Source organism: Amyelois transitella, chromosome 6, assembly GCF_032362555.1.
Source record: "Amyelois transitella isolate CPQ chromosome 6, ilAmyTran1.1, whole genome shotgun sequence".
Classification (NCBI taxonomy): domain Eukaryota; kingdom Metazoa; phylum Arthropoda; class Insecta; order Lepidoptera; family Pyralidae; genus Amyelois; species Amyelois transitella.
In genome coordinates this window covers 992,779-1,012,095 of record NC_083509.1, presented here as the reverse complement: position 1 = coordinate 1,012,095, position 19,317 = coordinate 992,779, and the positions used below count along the sequence as shown (strand labels likewise).

Genomic DNA, 19,317 nt, shown 5'->3' with positions numbered 1-19,317 from the left:
CACGAAGCAAGATAACAAAATTAATTGTAAACATAAGCCGAAGCTATATGAGAACCGGTTATAACCGATTATTTTATTCGCAACAAGCTGATTATCGGTATTATTAGTTAGTGATTTAAACTCGCCCTGTTATCAGTGGAAAACGTTTAAAAACAAGTGAAAAGGATTGATATAATATTCGTATGAAAACAGTGACGAAAAAACGGAATTTATTACGTGAATTTATGATGTAAGTTGTCCAATAGATTTGATCACGAAGTGTTGCTGATGTTTATATTACTCGTATATATGCAAATATTATAAAGCTGAAGAGTTTGTTTGAACGCGCTAATCTCAGGAACTTCTGGTTCGAATTAAAAAAATACTTTTGTGTTGAATAGACTATTTATCAAGGAAGGCTTTAGGCTATATAACATCACGCTGCAACTGTTAGGAGCGAAGAAATAATGGAAAATGTGAAAATAATGGGGACAATTATTCATACTTGAGGGCTTCAATTATGCCCAAAATAACTATTCCACGCGGACAAAGTCGCGGGCAAAGCTAGTGCCTTTGTATAAAAGTTAATATTTGGTTTCTGAAATACAATAACTCGTTTATTTTCTTTTTACTGTGTTAGGCTTTAGATTAAGCATTAATTTTCTACAAAATTACACACCATTGAAATATAGCAGGCCTTTTGACAAAATTACTACGAAAAAAAAACCACAAAAAAAACTCATAATGGAAGTGTAAGATATTTATTACCTTATAAAAAATATACATAACCCCGCTAGAGTTTTGGCAACAATACAAAAAATTGTGGAATAACCCAGTACATAACCGGCCTAAAACAGTAATTTTAATACTATACCTACTACCCATAAATTTTGACAGATTTACACTACATATGAAATTTATATTTCATTATTTCCGTTCGTAAGATATTATGACTTTTAATACAAGATCTAACAAAAATCCTGTCCGATCCGATAAGGACACGGTACTTAAGCTGCAATAAAAAAAAATAGTTTAAAGTAATACAAGAAAAAATATATATATATATATTCAGCGCCTTCAACTCCGCCCGCGTAAAACGGAAAACCCATCAACTAACTTCCGTTTCCGTGGGTATTTCGGGATTGCCGATTAAGCGCGAAAGAATAGGTACATATAAGTGTTGCCATGTGAGTAACCGTCCATAACATACAATTAATTTTTTACCACCCTCAACATAATTTTACATAATGGGTATTTTTACACTTCTTATCTGGCAATAAATCGATAAATCCCTACCTACACAAGCTCACATGACATTCGCGGTTCGGACAGGTTTTTAGTTACACACTGTATAGGTACTCTTATTTCGGATCTATTAAACATTAAAATTCTGTTATAATTCAAAGCGACGATTTTTAATTTCGATCAATAACAACATACATTAGTCATTACATAACATAACACAGCATCTAATTAAGTCCGCTTAGTCAATAAAACAAGACTTACAAATTACGTCTAACGCTTAGTCAATACATAATATACATACATACATATGGGCCACGTCTATATCCCTTGCGGGGTAGACAGAGCCAACAGGAAAGACTGAATGGCCACGTTGACTTAATGTTAGAATTGAGATTCAAATAGTGACAGGTTGCTAGCCCATCGCCTAAAAAAAAAAATCCCAAGTTTGTAAGCCTATCCCTTAGTCGCCTTTAACGACATCCATTATAATATACTTTTTAGGCATATACTACATTCCCGCCCCGACATCGGACGCGTCTATTCCTAACATCGCCAGATCGTCTAATTCTTCTTTGATCTTAGCACTCTTCGCCTCCGCATCGTTCTTAGCTTTGTCATTCTTCTCCTCAGTCTTCTGAGGCGTATGCTTCTGCACTTTCGGCTCATGATTTTTGTTTCTATTATGTTTCGGGCGAGGTTTACTTGGGACTAGCGGGACATGAGTGTCGTACAATTGTGGCCGGGGCGGGAACATTGGGGGGTTGAGTTCAAACCCGAACATTCCCGGTATTTGCGGCTGCATCAGGGGGAGGGATGGGAATGGCGACATTCCCAGCGGGAATCCCGGGGGAATGGCCGGCATGGCGGCGAGGATGTCCTGGGAAACTTGGGTCAGGTCCGTTTTGCCGTCGTTAGGGAATATTATGTCCAGCGCCTCTTGCAGGTCTTTGGGCAGGCTCGGCTGTGGCGTCGGGGCGCTGAAAATGAAAGCGTGACGTTAGTATATTTGTATCATAAGTTGCTAATTTTTACCCTTTAGTCGCAGTATATGATATTCGCAAAACATCATAAGAGCAAGACATTATAATCTCAAAATAGCACATTCTCAAAATATGATATTCTCAAAATATCATAATAGCTAGACATAAGATTCTCGTAAAAACACATTCACGAAATATGATTTTCGCAATATACCACACTCGCAAAATATGATAAGCTCAAAACATTATATTCTAAGTACAGTAAGGCATATGTAATTGATATATTACGATATATGACAAAAATTTATGTAGCTAGACAAAAAAGAGCGGAGGAGGTGACCGCTGGAAGTGCTGGAAATGGTAGATATATTATTTCGAAACATAGTATTATTTGTTAGGTATTACAAAACAAATTATTTATTCTTATTACAAAAAACAAAATAAAACTGTATTTCATTATTATTACATTTGAATTGTTCCATATTTATGCCTAAGCAGAGAAACACTAATTAAAGCAAAGTATTTTACCCTCTGAGGCAATAAATAATATGTTTAATCAAAGTTGACGTTTTTCCTGTCATTATTAGTCATAAATAATAAAGGAAAATAAATGGCCAGCCAGTACCACGTTTTAGGACAAGAATCAATTAAACGCAGTCTTGGTTTTATTGTAGCTGATGTTACTTTTGGATCAAAAATATCGTGAAATGCGAATATGATATTTGATTGAATATGATTTCCTGAGTATTAGCTTTTTTGCAAATATGATGTATTGGGAACATTATGATTCGCGAATATGATATCTAGCTATTATGATATTTTGAGAATATCATATTTTGAGAATGTGCTATTTTGAGATTATAATGTCTTGCTCTTATGATGTTTTGCGAATATCATATACTGCGACTAAAGGATTTTTACCTATCTATAGGTAAAAATTTGTCACTTGTTATACACACAGGTATATTTTTGCATATACTAATGGTTGTTTGATGGACTATTATAATAATAATCAATAATTCACATTATTGATTATTAAGTGTGTGTGGGCAAGCGTGAGTGTTGCAGAGTGTTACAATATCGCATTTAATGACATTTGATATTGTCTCAAAAAGTCCCGAGGAAGCGCTAAGTAAAACACCCACAGCTATAACTCGACCAATACAAAATATAATTATATGTCTAGAATTAAACCACTATCACGTGACCACCCATGGTTCTACAAACCTTCCGGTCATTGTCGCTGAATCATGTTCGGAGCGCGCTGTTCTTATGTTTGTTTTCTAACAGCACACACTTTCTCGACTCCCAACAAAATCTTATTAATGACTTTTAGTTGCGTGTTATTCACCCCCTTATTTAAGGGGATTACTGACGATACATAATACGGCTCGCGCCTTCGCCGAATGGTCGTTCCAACTAGAACTGTGTAAATTTTAAACTAACCTCACGAAAAAGTTTCATAGTCAAAGTGAGGAAAAGAAAACTTAATTGTGACGTCAATAAGTGATACCTTGTATCCAATTTTTTGAAAATAAATGTATTCTATTCTAAAAAACAATACGTACAGCGTCGGCGGCGCGTGCGCAGCGGCGGGCGGCAGCAGCGCGGGCGGCGCGGCGCCCAGCGCCGTGGGCAGCGCCAGCGCGGGCGGCGGCATCTCCAGCTGCTGCTGCCGCCCGCGCTGGGCCTTCGCTATCTTCTCCTTGAACTCTGCCACCTACAACATAGAGGTCAATTTTATGTGAAAAAAGTCAAAAGTCGAAATCTCACAAACAAACTGCAACCTTTACAGGGATAGTTAACCTTATTGAATCACAATTACAATTGCCTTAATGTACAATGTTTAACGATTTTAACCTACATAAAGAAATATAATTTAAATTATTCAAACATGCACTGGGTAGAATGTATTCTACACATACATAAAATCAACAGTAGTTATCAAGCCTCTTTCCCAAAGAAATAGGCAAAGGCTACATCTACCCACTTGCCACATAAATCTCTGCATAGATACTTATTTCATTTTCTTCCATATTCTATCATGATGAAAAAAATAAAAAACATCATTAGTGTTATACCTTCTTCTGTATTTCGGCGTCCATCTCCTCTCTTCTCTTTTTGCTCGCTTCTTCTTCTTCGTCCTTCTTCTTCTGTTCGTCTTTCTTTTGCTCTTCATTCTTGGCGTTCTTTACCAAGTTCTTGTATACGGGCATTTTACCTGTAAATATATTTTTAGTTTACATTCTATTACTAAAATGTTAATCATATTTTTAACTATTTTTCATAAAAAATATTTAATCTTATAAATAAATCAAATATAAAAAGAGTATGAGAGGAAATTATCAATATCAATACATATAATAAATCTGTAGAAGGGTCAATTCTGTACATTGAAAATATTGAAAAAATAAATAGCAGGGGGTGTTACTGGATCGATACCAAACCCAAATATGTGATTAAAAAATTTTTTGTCTGTCTGTCTGTATGTTCAGGCATCACGTGAAAACTAACGGTTCGATTTTGATGAAACTTGGTATAATTATACCTTATTATCCTGGGCATAAAATAGGATACTTTTTATCCTGGAAAAATACGAAGAAAAAAAATCTTAATTTTTCAGTTTATCAATAGACGTTGTTCTGTAGAACCGCGAACACACGTTACGTTACCCGCAGTGGATTCAGCGCCGTAACTGTAGCGCCGAAAGTCGGATTTAGCTTGAACCGTTTGCGGCACACGCGGGCCGCTACTAATTAATATGAAAAAAATATTTTAGTCCGGTCAATCTAGACATTCGAAGCTACATTAATGCCCATCAAGCTGAAAATGAGTATCATTGTTTAAAAAACAATCAAAAGCATTATTTCAAAATTCCCCATGATTCCGGTTTAAGGAAAAAAATTTACCCAAGGTAAAAGGTAAAATGTGGTTGTTTCGCGATTTTCTTCAAAACAGTAAGTTTTTCAAATCGGAAAATTACCTCAGACATATTGATTGTAGATCAAAGTTATCTATAAAAAATGTATGAATATTTTTTTTCAATAAAGCTACCGTTTCTGAGATATAACGATGCAAAAAATATGCACACGTTTCCACGCCACCTCTGAGGTAGTGTATACTATTAGACTTTTTTTATTTAACATTTTTATTATTAAACTTGAAAAAGTCTGAAATAGGTTAGAATAAACACGTGTTTTCACTATGCAGTGGCACTCAAGATTAACTTTCGCATTTATTATTTTAAAAAAATTAGAATAACCCTAAGTAAAGGAAATCATCTTAGGACAATACCTAATAGAGATTACAATTAAATCAACTTAAAACTAAAACTACTTATAAAAAGAAAGAAAAAAGATGACTACAAACTAAAATTTAATTTATAAATTTTACAGTCTCTGCATAGTATCAACATGCGGGAGTGTGCCCAGAAGGCTGGCAGCATTGCCAATTTGAATGGCAATGCTGATTCTCTGAGCCAGATAATTTCCAGCCATTGTCAAGAGATACCTCAATCAGCTTTTTCGACAATTGTCGGAAAAGCTGATGGGCAGATAGGCCCCCCGGTCCCAGAGTTTCTACCCTAAAAGTATAGGTATTACCGATATCTACATATTTGCGCCTTTTGAGATTTTTTGCCTCATTTGAAGCAGAACCGGCCTTAGATAGGCCTTAGTAACCTGAAGATGAGACGGCGCAAGTGTGTCGACACAAGTAGCATCCCACTGCAAAGGCCGCCCCAATCTCCAGGGTACCAAAGTCATACCATCCGGTCTCTTGGCATCATCTCGAGCCAGACCGTTTGGTTCTAGAACGGCTGGAACATGGATGGTGGCAAGAGCACGGAGGATTATATTATTTAGGGCGGCATGGCGCCCTAAACGGCCGGCGCTCCTAGGGCATGAGAGGCCGTGGTGTCCATAGCCGTCTACTATTATTAAAGACTAACGGTATTTCATGTGTTGAGCATTCTGACATAAAGCATTACTGCTACACAGAGTATATACGAGACGTGCTTATGCATATTATGACGCTTGCAACTTTTTGCATCGTTATATCTCAGAAACGGTAGCTTTTTTGATTCCTTTTTATTTATGATCTACAATCTATGTCTGAGGTAATTGTCCGATAAAACTTACCGTTTTGAAGAAAATCATGAAAAACCCATTTTTTTACCTTTGAACTAGGGTATTTTTTTTCCTTAAACCAGAATCATGGGGAATTTTGAAATAATGCTTTTGATTGTGTTTTAAACAATTATACTCATTTTCAGTTTGATGGGAATTAATGTAGCTTCATTCTTATTTTTTGGTCTAGATTAACCGGACTACTTACTACAGAACGCGAACAACTGCTGTTGACAGCAGTAGCTCAATAGAGGGATCTCCTTAATTATTATAGCCCTAGCCGTAATTGCGTCCAATAGATATTTATAAGATGTTTTTGTTGTGGTGTTTTGTTTCATTGTCAGAGTTACTCAAATTGGAGAAATAAACCATCCACGCGAAGACCGACATCCGCGCGGACAGAGTCGCGGGGGGAAGCTAGTCGTATATTATATTTTGAGATTGGTTGTCGCGACTGTTTTATTTTACGTTCTTAATTCAAAATTTTCTTTCATTCGCCCTCTGATTTTTTAATTTGTAATGGCCAGTATCAATTATCTCAGATGTCCTTATTTTTAATCTTCAGTTTATTTTTGAATCTGGAATTTTAACTGTAGAATGTAATACCTATATTTTTTTAATATTTTAGCCACAGTTGTAAATTATTTCTATTAAATTAGTTACACTCGAAATGTTAACATTCACAATTGAAAGCAAAATTAAACAATAAAGCATCGGAACCTTCATCTGTTATTTTAAAGTATACTATACACTTAGAATGTATTAAATTAAAGCACACAATCCTTTAATGTTAAACAAAAGGACGAATTTGCTTAGTTTGGCTACTTTTTCAGCGGGATTGTGAGTCTTCGATATTTGAATTGAAAATTATCTTTCAAATAATTTTTGTGCTTCCGCTTTTATTTACACCGTTCCTGCTATGAGACCACGTATGAAGGCCATCTTTCAATCTCAAGCTTCTAAGCGTGCCTGGTTATTTTTACCTAATATTCTGTAATTTCACTATGATCAATAATTTTTGTAAAAAGCAAACCGCCTCCGCATCAACATCCTCCTTTTTTTAAATAATTTAATTTCTGAATTTCTCCTCAGTGCTCCTAAGTGTAACAAACACTCATGAAAATCGCACCAACACAGTTCAGCGAAACGCGAGATAATCGCGGACAATCATACGTACAGGTCAATTAGAGAACCAACTTTTTTAAAAAGGCGGTTAAAAAATAAACACATACCTATGAAGGGCATCTTCTTGATCTCGGGCTTCTTGTCCCGCGCGGGCGACGCGTCGCGGCGGCGCGGCGAGCGGCGCGCGCGCGGCGAGCGGGAGCGGCGCGCGGGCGAGCTGGGGGGGAGAACATAAATAAATAAATATATATATAGGGGACAAATAAACACTAAATCTCGGAATGTGCGCTCGCTACGCGCTACTAGCGTTGAAAATTCCGAAAGAAACAAATTGTTTTTTTCGGTGAAAGAAACGTTTTTTACCGTTTCATTGGTTTGTTACATTGAAATATATCAGAATAAAACCTTGGCGAAAAAACGGTTTTATTGAGATTTTCGTCGTTTGTTTCGAAAAATAAGAAAAAACGATTGGAAAACTATATATATTCTATGTATAATTACCAATTTTTAAAACAATGATGCATATTGTAAGGAAATCAATACTTTTCCTATCGTATTTTTCCGTTTCTTTCATATTTTTCCGTTTTATTAATAAAAAACATGAAATATTTCATTCTTATCATTCTTGAAATTTTCGTAAAAAACTTGTATAAAAACGAGGGAATTTGAAAAAAAACCGGAAAATTTCCCGCTTTTTTCAACCCTACGCGCTACTACTACGCCAGCGAGACTGCGCCCGCGTTGAGTAAATCAATTTTATTTTTATTTAATAAAAATGTAAAATTTTAACGCCCGAAATTTTCTAAGTATTTAGAATAAAGATGAGATACCGAATGCCCCCTTTTAATATGTAACGCGATTAACCAAACAATCTGTATGCGGGACAAATAAAACAGATCCGAGTCCGCATTGATAAACAGTCCGCCATCCATACTTCCTTACCAATATAGCTAAAAAAAAAAATTCTAATTTTATTTATTACTAGCTGTGCCCGCGACTTCGTCCGCGTGGAATAGTTATTTTGGGCATCATTGAAGCCCTCAAGGGTGAATAATTTACCCCAATTTTTTCACATTTTCTATTACTTCTTCGCTCCTAATAGTTGCAGCGTGATGTTATATAGCCTAAAGCCTTCCTCGATAAATGGTCTATTCTACACAAAAATATGAAAATATTTTTTTCAAACAAACAAAAAAAGCTTACCGAATCTTCCTGGTGGACACGGAGACAGAACGTTCACGTTTCTCTTCCTTCTTCTCCTTCTCATTTTTCATTCTAAAAATGAAAATGTTAAAACTTTAACGCGTCCTTATTTAACCTAGTATTGGTGAAAGAGATAGACATATAACCGAGAACAGCCCCCGTAGCGTGGCACGCGCGACGGCGTTTTATCGCGCGAAAAACTATCGCTGTTTCGCATTTTTATGATGAAGTAAAACGGGACAGCGATAGGGTTGGTGTGTTCGAATATCCGAATCAACACTTAATATTACTGAAAATCACTAAAGTGAATAAAACATACATACATACATACATTTAATCACAGGGTTGAAAAAGCCAACAGACTTCAAAAGACTGAGAGGCCGGCTCAGCCGTTTAGCGTAATGATAGAACTGAGATTCAAATAGTGACAGGTTGCTAGCACATCGCCTAAAAGAAGAATCCCAAGTTTATAAGCCATCTTGCGTTCCCATGGATGTCGTAAAAGGCGACTAAGGGATAGGCTTTTGAACTTGGGATTCTTTTTTTAGGCGATGGGCTGGCAACCTGTCACTATTTAGGTCTCAATTCTATCATCAAGCCAAAAAGCTGAATGTGGCCATTCAGTCTTTTCAAGACTGTTGGCTCTGTCTACCCCGCAAGGGATACAGACATGACCATATGTATGTATGACAATGTATGTATTCTATCATAAAGCCAAAAAGCTGAACGTGGCCTATCAGTCTTTTTGGGACTGTTGGCTCTGTGTACCCCGCGAGTGATATAGACGTGACTACATGTATGTAATAAAATTAATACTGAAACTAATACTGTCCACTGACCTGCTCTTGATGTTGTTGAGCAGTTTACGGTCGTTGTCGTTCAATATCTCCATCTGTATGGCGGACATGAACTCTGACAGCGCCTTCTCTTTCAACTCCCCTTTCACTTTGGGTTTCTTTGCTAGAACAATATACAGACATTTTACACAGTCACAAAAAATAGTAGGTACGTAGTTATAAAAGATATAAATTATTTGCAATCGCGGACTTATCCCGTGAAGGGATCTCTTCCAGTCAACCTCAACATCAACATTTTGTTACAAATTACGTTATTTTTAGATGTCTTTTACTGACAACCTAGCCTTTATAGGGATCGCGCAGAAGTTGCAAAAAAGCTGCTTGGTGCAGTTTTAAACAATACCTATAATCTAATATAATATCAATCTTATATATACATACATACATATGATCACGTCTTTGCCCCTCCCTGGATAGACAGGGCAGTCTCGCAAAGATGAAAATATCACGTTCAGCTGCATGGCTTAATTTAAGCCATGCAGCATAACGTGATATGAATGAAACTATTTGAATCTTGATTCCATCATTAATAATGATGGAATCAAGATTCAAATAGTGACTAGTTGCTAGCCCATCGCCTGAAAGAAGAACCCCAAGCTTATAGTATAAGCCTATCCCTCAGTCGCCTTTAACGAATTCCATCTTTTTGTCAATTGGGGACTAAGGGCTAGGCTTACAAACTTGGGATTCTTTTTAAGGCTATTTGAACCTCAATTCTATCATTAAGCCAAATAGCTGAACGTGGCTATTCAGTCTTTTCAAAACTGTTGGCTCTGTCTACCCCACAAGGGATATAGACGTGACCATATGTATGTATGTCAATTGGTGCCGGCAACCACACGGCACACAGTATTGAAAGATGCTCAATCTATTTGTGGTAATCTGTGAATCAAATGAAGATCATTATAATTATTTACCTTTAGATTTCTTTTTTTTACTATCACTTTCTGAACTGCTCGACTCGCTGGACGAGCTGCTGCTGCTCGCCTTCTTCTTCATCTTCTTCTTCTTATCCTTCTTCCTCTTCCTGTCATCCTCAGACGGGAGGTCCTTACTCTTGGTGTGGAAGCCGTCCTTGCTGAATGTGATCGTGTGAGCTGTGTATTGCTGGGGTTTCTCCGTGTCTTTCTTATGGGCCCTGGATTTTTCGAAGGCCTTCTGCCTGTCGGAAACCCAGTCGGTTTCCCAGTGAGGGTTTTGTTCCACGAAGTTCTGGAGAAAGAGTTAAAAAAATTTGAGTAAACCGGAAGTAAACTTACTACCTCGTTTAACCTAAAGTTAGTCACTCCCGTTACCTCCCAATAACTTTTGACCCACTAAACAATGGATGATCGCTATATATTAGGTATAGTCCGGCTTTTTCTCTGTGTGTTTGTATGCGCTAATCTCGGAAAGTTTTGGACGGATTCTGTTCCATATTGAAATGTTTGAAAGAGAAGAAATTTTATATCTATAAATGCTACAAATAGAGCATAAATAATTAAATTGAAATTTTTCATTTAAATAACCGATTCATTGCGGATGACGCCAATGAGCGTCATTGATTTCTTGTAATGACGCTCATTGGCGTCATCCGCAATGAATCTGTTAAACTGCACCGTAACGAGACTTATTCGTATAGGAGGGTATGCCTTTGACCATGGATCCTGGATTTGGTGAGTCAGGTTTTTACACGAAGCGCCTTTATACCGATCTCTGCAACCTTTGCAGGTAAACCTAACCCGTATTGGATCGATCACGGTTACACATCCAGTTGCCTAAAAGTGCAGGTTTCCACACAATGTTTTTCCCTCACCGTAAAACGCATCGGTTAGTACATACATACATACATATCATCACGTCTATATCCCTTACGGGGTAGACAGAGCCAACATTCTTGAAAAGACTGAAAGGCCACGTTCAGCTATTTGGCTTAATGATAGAATTGAGATTCAAATAGTGACAGGTTGCTAGCCTGTCGCCTAAAAAAGAATCCCAAGCCTATCCCTTAGTCGCCTTTTACGACATCCATAGGAAAGAGATGGAGTGGTCCTATTCTTTTTTTTATTGGTGCCGGGACCCCACGGCATCGATTAGTATTCAAACTAATGTACATAACTTCAAAAACAAATCATTGGTACATGGCCGATGTGGGATTCGAACCCGTGCCTTTATGCGCGTCACGCATTTTAACCGGGCACCTTACCAATTCGACCACCGACTCTGTTGTTGGATGGAGATAATAAGGAGTTTATATATGGAAAATTAACGTATACCAATCAAATGAACATTACCTGGTAATTCTTAGAGTGCACTATAGACTTCAAATGTGCTGAGGCGCAGTGCAAGTCTCCGATGAATTGGTCGCATAGTTTGCAGTACCACGCTGTCGACGGCACGAAGAATTGGAGACCTGGGTATTATAACCATAGAAATAAAACCCACGAAGTTGTGTTGGTAACAATGTGATAGGCGTGTGTTTTTTTTTTAAATATTTGTATGCTGGTAACACTGAGGATACTGCTCTTTATATAATTGTGTGCGTTCCCTTTTGTAAAGTGCGTATATCTTTAAAATAAAAGTATTCGTTCAATTATTCATTGTTTTTACTTAATTTAAAAGGTTGCATGAAGGAGAGTTATGAATGTGATGATGAAGCGAAGGAAATATGCAAGGATCGTGGCAAGTGGAAAGATGAAGGTAGGTTCTGCCTACCCCTCCGGGAAAGAGGCGTGGTACCTATGAAATTGATCAGTTGGTTAATAAGGGGATTTCCCGAAGGTCCAATCAAAGTATTTACACTTTTAGCCAATAGATGGCGCTAACCGCTATTGGTCCTCGCCTTTTTTTAATGTCCCTCCCTTATATTTTAAAGGCGACAAAGGGAAAAGACATCCTCATCTTATTCTGCTTTTACCATGATTTAATACAAAGGAGGCGGAAATCGGTTCGTGTAAAAACCAATATTTACCTAGGATACTAATCATAGGCGCACCCCGGGCTCCTCTCAAGAGGTGAGGATATAACTGATTACATCCTCACCTCTCTGGAAGGCAAGGCCTGGGCCTACCGCCGGCAGGAGAATGTAGGTGTACTAGAAGAGAAGAAAATGCTGCAGTGCAGTTTGTTACCGCTTCTTCTGCACTGACGCCTTGGAAGCGGCAGTAAACTTAGTTTTTAAGTAATTTATTTGACGTCAACCAATGTTGTTAAACCATACGTTTTGACAATTATTAAGCGATATATAGTATCCTATAGTAATGAATAAAAATTTTGAATTTTTGACTGACCTCGTATGGGTGTCCTCTTGGTGGGCGCGCTGGGCAGACTGGGGAAGCCTTCGTTGACGCCCGTCACGGAGTGCCACGGGGCTTCCATGTGCGCCGCCGCCATTCTGACGAACAATCGATCGAATAATTAATTAACCAAACTTTTGTACAAAGAGAACCGTCTCCGATTGATATCCTCCTTTTTTGAACTCGGTTAAATTTTGGATAATTTCTCCAAAGTGTAAGAAACGCTTTCCTGAAAACCGCATCAATTATTGGTTCAGCGAAACGCGAGATTATTGCGATCAAATATAAATACATACATACAAACAAACATACATACAGGTTAAACTGAGAATCATCTTTTTTTATTTTGAAGGCGGTTAAAATATGAGGGTAGAATGAAATTGTAAGCCGTGCGTTGTAGTAGAACACGTATATTATGTCCGCCTATTTATTTCTTACTTTTGATCAATTTACAAGTAAAAAAAATTTAGGTAAAATGAAATAATAATTCGTAGTGAATTCAGAATCCATCTGGCAGAGTATAATACACTTTGAACAGTGAACTAGGACCGCTTAGATAACTATTTCTTACTTGCTCTTCTTCTACTACTCTGTAGATGTGCCAAGTAAGCTGCCAAGCAGATACCTTTTATTCGAACAAACGCATCGAGCAAGACATCACGAATTTGTATGTAATTGCATTAGTGCCATCGTGTTACCACTAGGTGGCGCCGATCAAATCACATACAAATTCGCGTTTACTTGCACGAGTTTGATCGAGTAAATCTCGCACTAACCCCTTAAAAACTATGATTTTTGTTTGGTGAAAGTAGCGATTGAGCATAATTTGTAAATATTTAAATTGCCGTGTGATTACCGGCACCAATACAAAAAAGAATAGGACCACTCCATCTCTTTCCCATGGATGTCGTAAAAGGCGACTAAGGGATAAGCTTACAGACTTGGGATTCTTTTTTAGGCGATGGGCTAGCAACGTGTCACTATTTGAATCGCAATTCTATCATTAAGCCAAATAGCTGAACGTTGAACTGAAATTTCCTAAATACGAACTAGATGCATTGGTTAGGGCAGATGTTATCATTTATTTATTTTTAATTTGGTCCAAGTGGCCAGTAAGAAAAAAAATTACTTACTTATGATGTGCTGGTGAATGCAGATGGTTCAAGTAATCCTTAGCTGTTGGCGGGAATTCGTTGCAAACCCGACACCAATGCATTTCGGGATCATAGTAAACGTAGTTGAACTTGTGATTCGAAGGCGATCTGCAAACAGAGATTTGAATAAATTTATGTTTATTTAATAATAAAAAAATGGTTATATAAAAAAAAATCTTATATTAAAATTATAGGACTAAAATAACGAAATTCATAACCGTATTTCGGTTATCAAAGATTACCCGAAAAATGCACATTCCAAATTCAAATAGTTATTTTAAACCACGACCGATCTGCTCAGAGCGAAATAAAAGCGTTTTTAAGTTTGATTTTCGATCCCTAAAATAAATTAATAATTCTTCACACTGCTCATCCAATTCCTTTTTTTTTCTTTCTTCAATTTTGATGGCCTTAATATTTTCTTTAAACTCATTTGATTCCAAAATAATATTTAAATCTTCGCTTTGGTTGAATTTCTATGAATGCGCAAATAATTTTACCATGTCACGCAAAAGCAGTATTTGCGATAATTATTATAAGGCATACCATTTGGTTTTTGGTAGAAAATACAATAACGTGATAGCTAAAAAAAAATCATTCATCAGAGCACCAAGGAAGCAAACATAATTGGGTTGTACAACGAAGAAAGCAGAAGCACAAAAAGAACATCTTATTATTCTTCACTTAGATAATTCTTTCGTAGGGCTAATAAAATACGTTTACAAGAAAAACACATTTAATAACAATAAACAAATCAATATAATTAAACAAGGTACTTACAACCTTAGTTTAATTTAAAAAATACAATCCTTCGTATGTTAACAGGTAAAATTCAAACTATATAACTAGAAGACTTATAAATAGTTATAGGTACTTAAATTTAAACTTACAAAAAGTTTTACAATAATATTCAAACAGCAACAGTTTAAAAAGCTTACAAATTATTTTCAACAGAACTTAATCGGCCTTTTTAATAGTTTAATGTAGCATTTTATGCTTGTGACATCTTCTCAGCAGGTCTGTATGGAGGTCGACTTGTCGATTCGTCAAATCACTGAAGTTTTAGGTAAGCAAAGCTTTCATAAGTGGTCGCATTAAGCCACTCGTGCATTCCTGTTTTTGGATAAAAGTTACGTAACAAACTTATATATTTATATTTACATACATACTCACCTATTCTATTTAATTATAATCAATGGACAGTAAACTAGAAGATTTAATTTAAATCTAGAACATTTCGTTTCTCACTGGCATGCAAAATCATTTAAATTAAGAATTCTAAGTTTAAATCTTCCAGTTGACCAATAATATTTCATGGTAAAGCAACAATACGAACCTGGACTTTCGCTTTGATCCGTGGTCCGAATCGTCAGAATCATGCACCTCGTGCGCGTGCGCCTCTTCCCCGATGATCCCGTTCAACATATCCACCACGTTGTTGATCGTCTTCAACTTGTTCTGGATCTCCAACTACAGGAAAATTCATTCAAAACATCACCAATTCGTCGATTTTGAAAATGATGTTCATTGGGACAAGTTATATAAGAAACCATTACGGCCCAATGATCACCATTTCCGGTGTGCCAAGCTCTTAGTTGTAAATGCAAGCATTTAAACATAACATTAGCGAATAAAAGAGACAACTAAGAATTTGACGCTGCAGAAGCTACGATTGTTGTTCAAAAAGTCAAATGAAAATCAAAATAGATGAGAAAAATATAATTAATTTAATACTTCATTGTGAATTGTGGAGCAAACCTGTAACTTAGTATTTTCCTTCAGGAACCTCTTGGTGTCGGGACTCGGGGACCTCTTTGCGTCTCCGCGCAGTTCGTTCCGTTGGTCTTTCAATGTGTCCAACTCCTTTTTCAAAATGCCCGCCTTCTTTATATAATCTTCGCGCTGTTTGGACAGAGCTGCTTTCTGGTGACGCATTTCTGATTCTATAGCAGCTGTGAGGAGAAATTTCGCATTAACTATGAATTTTGAGGTACTGAGTGTAATATTACATTGTTTTTTATGTACAAATGTAAGGGTTTATCATGCAAAATAGTAAAAAAGATGTATGTGATTTTACACTCATACCACTAGCAAATAAAACTATATTCACAGCGGTCAGGCTAAGTTATAACATTAATAATGCACTTTAAGGCGAATTATCAGTATTCATTTTATTATATATAATAAACACTTCAATTTCTTCTCTACGATTTAATATATTTCTTCATTATGGCAAAATACTATGTAGGCTAGGAAAAACGTTACATCAGAGCACCTGAAATAAAATTTGGGAAAATCAAATTAAATACCTGTCTAAAGTTGATGTTACAAGGCTGGCTTTATACATACTTGACAGTTGACATTCTCTATCGTTAATTTTAATGATCCTGCTCATTAATTAAGTCAACAATCATAATCTAATAGGTAGGAAATTAAATTAGTTATAAATACTGTTCTTCACTTTTTCTCCTCTGGTTTTGTGACCTAACAAGACATAAACGAAGGTTGGCACACACTTAAAACTAGCAGAATTGCTGCATTGCGTCTGCGTACGTTGGGAGTTGTAATGTTTGGATGCCTATGAGAGAGTTCAGACCACGGTGAAGTCGATGCCACACAGCACATAATGTTGCATCGGAGTTCCTTGCGATGTGTTGTTGTTTTCTTAGAATTTCTTTTTGAATTTCTTATATAAAGCCATACTATATTCTTTCATGAACATGAAAATATGAGTATGGCTTTACTTTTCACAATAACAGACAAATTGCCATAAGCCAGAGCTCCCAAATACAATATTACTACCAATCAGAGAATCAGATTTTTTTTTTACTTTCAATCCACACACAGAAAAGGAGATATCCAATTATCAGTTATCTTTAATATAGGCTACCAAAGGAAACTGAAAAAATCTGATTGATCTGATCGACTTGCACCTATCAAGCAAAAATGCCATCTAAAAAACAAAATGTTGGCTTGTTTTTAAAAATTAAATTGAAAGAAATACAGCGGTTTTAAAAAGCATTTAAGTCACTAGAATAAGGAAAATAAAATTGACTGCCTAGCGTGAACCAGCTGATTTAATAGGACTGCAATCATAAGTCGTCCAGCTCCGGGAGCATGACACGCACAATGAAGATTTTGTCACCACAAGCTAACGCTGTCCTGTTTCACGCCATAATTATGTCCGTAAATAGCGAAATGGTGATAGTTTAACGCACAATTAAAATGGCGTTGTGCATGCCATGCTACACGGGCTGACCAACCTATTTCTTTGTCAATCTCTGACTGGCAGTACAATTGTATTGTGTTGAAGCAGCTTTTACAGTTAAAAGAACTCCTGCAAGCAAATCACTCAAGGACTGCAAATAAGAAGTTTTTTAATAACCATATAATAAATTTTAAATACCTGTATAATTATTTGCACTTAATAAATTTTCATACTTAGAGGGCCTCAAACAAGGGGCAAATTACGTTGTTTTCAAAAAAAAAATACCCAGATTTATCATACAAGTTGATGGCAGTACTTAAAAATCTGCAATCTTTAATACAGTTTATATGACCATGACCACATACCTTCTTTCTTAATTTGGTCTTCAACATTAGGGACAAAAACTGGAGGTCCAGGGGCGGGTGGCAAAGACATCTGATTCCATGATGCCATATCTCCAGGGTGCGATGTTTGAGGCAGTGATGCAACAGGTGGGAAGTCATCGTAGATCCCAGAGTACGATGGCTGGTAGTTGGGATTGAACGGATTTGGTTGTACGCCCTGATAAACAATGTTGATTTTAATTTCTACAGATAGGAAGATAAGTGATGGAACAAATTAATCTCATGAACACTATTGATTTCTGGGCAATAAATATGACACAGAACAACAAATTAACTATGTAAAAACAGAGATTCTTACAGAACACAAAAAGAACATGATTATAGGTTATGAAAATATGTGTCACAATTATAAAGTTTTCTAGTTAACATACCTCTCGTGGGAAGTTTCCAGGTGCTGGAGGGGCACCGAATCCATCTCCAAACTGATTCTGGTTGTCCCACAATTCACTAGGCTCCGGCAACTTTGAAATTTCACTCAATATATTTTCATCGAGGTCTTTGTCAGATTTTCTGGGCGACCGGCTTCTGCGCTTTTCTAGCTCCCTGGTCGGAGGACTCCGGCTTCTAGTCCGCTTCCTGGGTGGCGGAGGCCGGCCGCGGTGATAATCCGAGCGACCCCAAATAGGAGGGCGGTCCCTATGATCACGGACCCGGTCACGCTCTCGGCTAGACAAGTATTTATTGCGAGGATCACGCGGGTCACGAGACATGCTGCGTTCACCTCAATTAAATCCTTTCAAAGTTATCAAGAAACAAAGCCAGACCGCCAGGGTTGGACTTGTAACAAGTACACTTTGAGACGGACGCCAATCTGAGACACAATAATAAGTATTGTGAGACAAGACGCCATGCAACAAAGGTAATTTTGACGTTTGTAGTGTTGTACCTATTATAATGCCAACTGTGACAATTTGACAAATAATTATCGATACAATGTCGATATCAGTTTTTCATATTAATCTTGATTACAATGATAGCTGTCAAATCCATACATTTTAATGTTCTACATCTAAAGTCCTAAAACCCTGCCGTCATTCTTGTCAACTTATTTTTATTTTAGGAAGTAATATAATTAAAAAACTCAGATTGCGGTACCCCATTATTTATAATATTATTATTAATAAGGCATGTCTCTTTCCCCTCCATCACCTCATTCCCCGCCTTCCACTCCGTTCTCTCCTTCCCCTTTATTTCTTCTTGAATCAATACTATAGAATTATAGCCCACAATAATGCAAACATATCGATTCTGTCGATAAAATCAATAGTAGTTCCAAAATTGACAATCAATACTATCGATAGTATTGCAATTTATCAATATTGTTGTACCAAAATGAACTATCGATATTATCCATAGGGTAGATGATTTTCGACGTCAAGTGTCGATAGCAAATATTTCGGCAACGCTATAGCGCACCTTTTTTATTCCTCGAAGCGCAGTAAGCGCATGTTAAAAATAGAAAAGAGCATGAAACGTAAAAATGATATCGATAATCTATAATAATTAATTTGTGCATTATCAGCATCAAATAAAGTACCTACCAGATTGTCAGCAAAATATCTTCTGATTAGGAATGGTCAATTCCTTTATTTTGTTTTTTCAGTTTTATTTTAAATACACACGTATATACACGTCTTTATCCCTTGCGAGGTAGACAGAACCAACAGTCTTGAAAAGACAGATAGGCCACTTTCAGCTGTTTGCCTTAATAGAATTGAGATTGAAATAGTGACAGGTTGCTAGCCCATCGCCTAGTAGAA

The 19,317-nt window shown here is 36.8% G+C and overlaps 1 protein-coding gene across 1 annotated transcript; it reads right to left on the bottom strand.

Annotated features, from left to right (window-relative positions):
• Window positions 1–724: 724 nt before the first annotated feature.
• LOC106139444 (zinc finger matrin-type protein CG9776) lies at window positions 725–18,426 on the bottom strand. Its single transcript, XM_060944668.1, has 14 exons — window positions 17,929–18,426; window positions 17,519–17,714; window positions 15,704–15,897; window positions 15,282–15,415; window positions 13,925–14,053; window positions 12,786–12,889; window positions 11,790–11,908; window positions 10,434–10,728; window positions 9,499–9,619; window positions 8,660–8,731; window positions 7,564–7,673; window positions 4,286–4,425; window positions 3,773–3,924; window positions 725–2,201 (listed from the first exon to the last, which is right to left on the bottom strand). The coding sequence occupies exons 1-14, from the start codon at window positions 18,265–18,267 to the stop codon at window positions 1,733–1,735; spliced, it is 2,574 nt and encodes an 857-aa protein (XP_060800651.1). The 5' UTR covers window positions 18,268–18,426; the 3' UTR covers window positions 725–1,732.
• Window positions 18,427–19,317: the final 891 nt, after the last annotated feature.

Excerpts from the sequence above, each read along its gene's own strand:
- LOC106139444 (XM_060944668.1), bottom strand. The coding sequence starts at position 18,267 with ATGTCTCGTGACCCGCGTGATCCTCGCAATAAATACTTGTCTAGCCGA. Across the intron at positions 12,890-13,924 it reads CATTCACCAGCACATCATAA|AATGGCGGCGGCGCACATGG; the intron begins GTAAGTAATTTT and ends ATTGTTCGTCAG. Across the intron at positions 8,732-9,498 it reads CTCAACAACATCAAGAGCAG|AATGAAAAATGAGAAGGAGA; the intron begins GTCAGTGGACAG and ends TTTCATTTTTAG.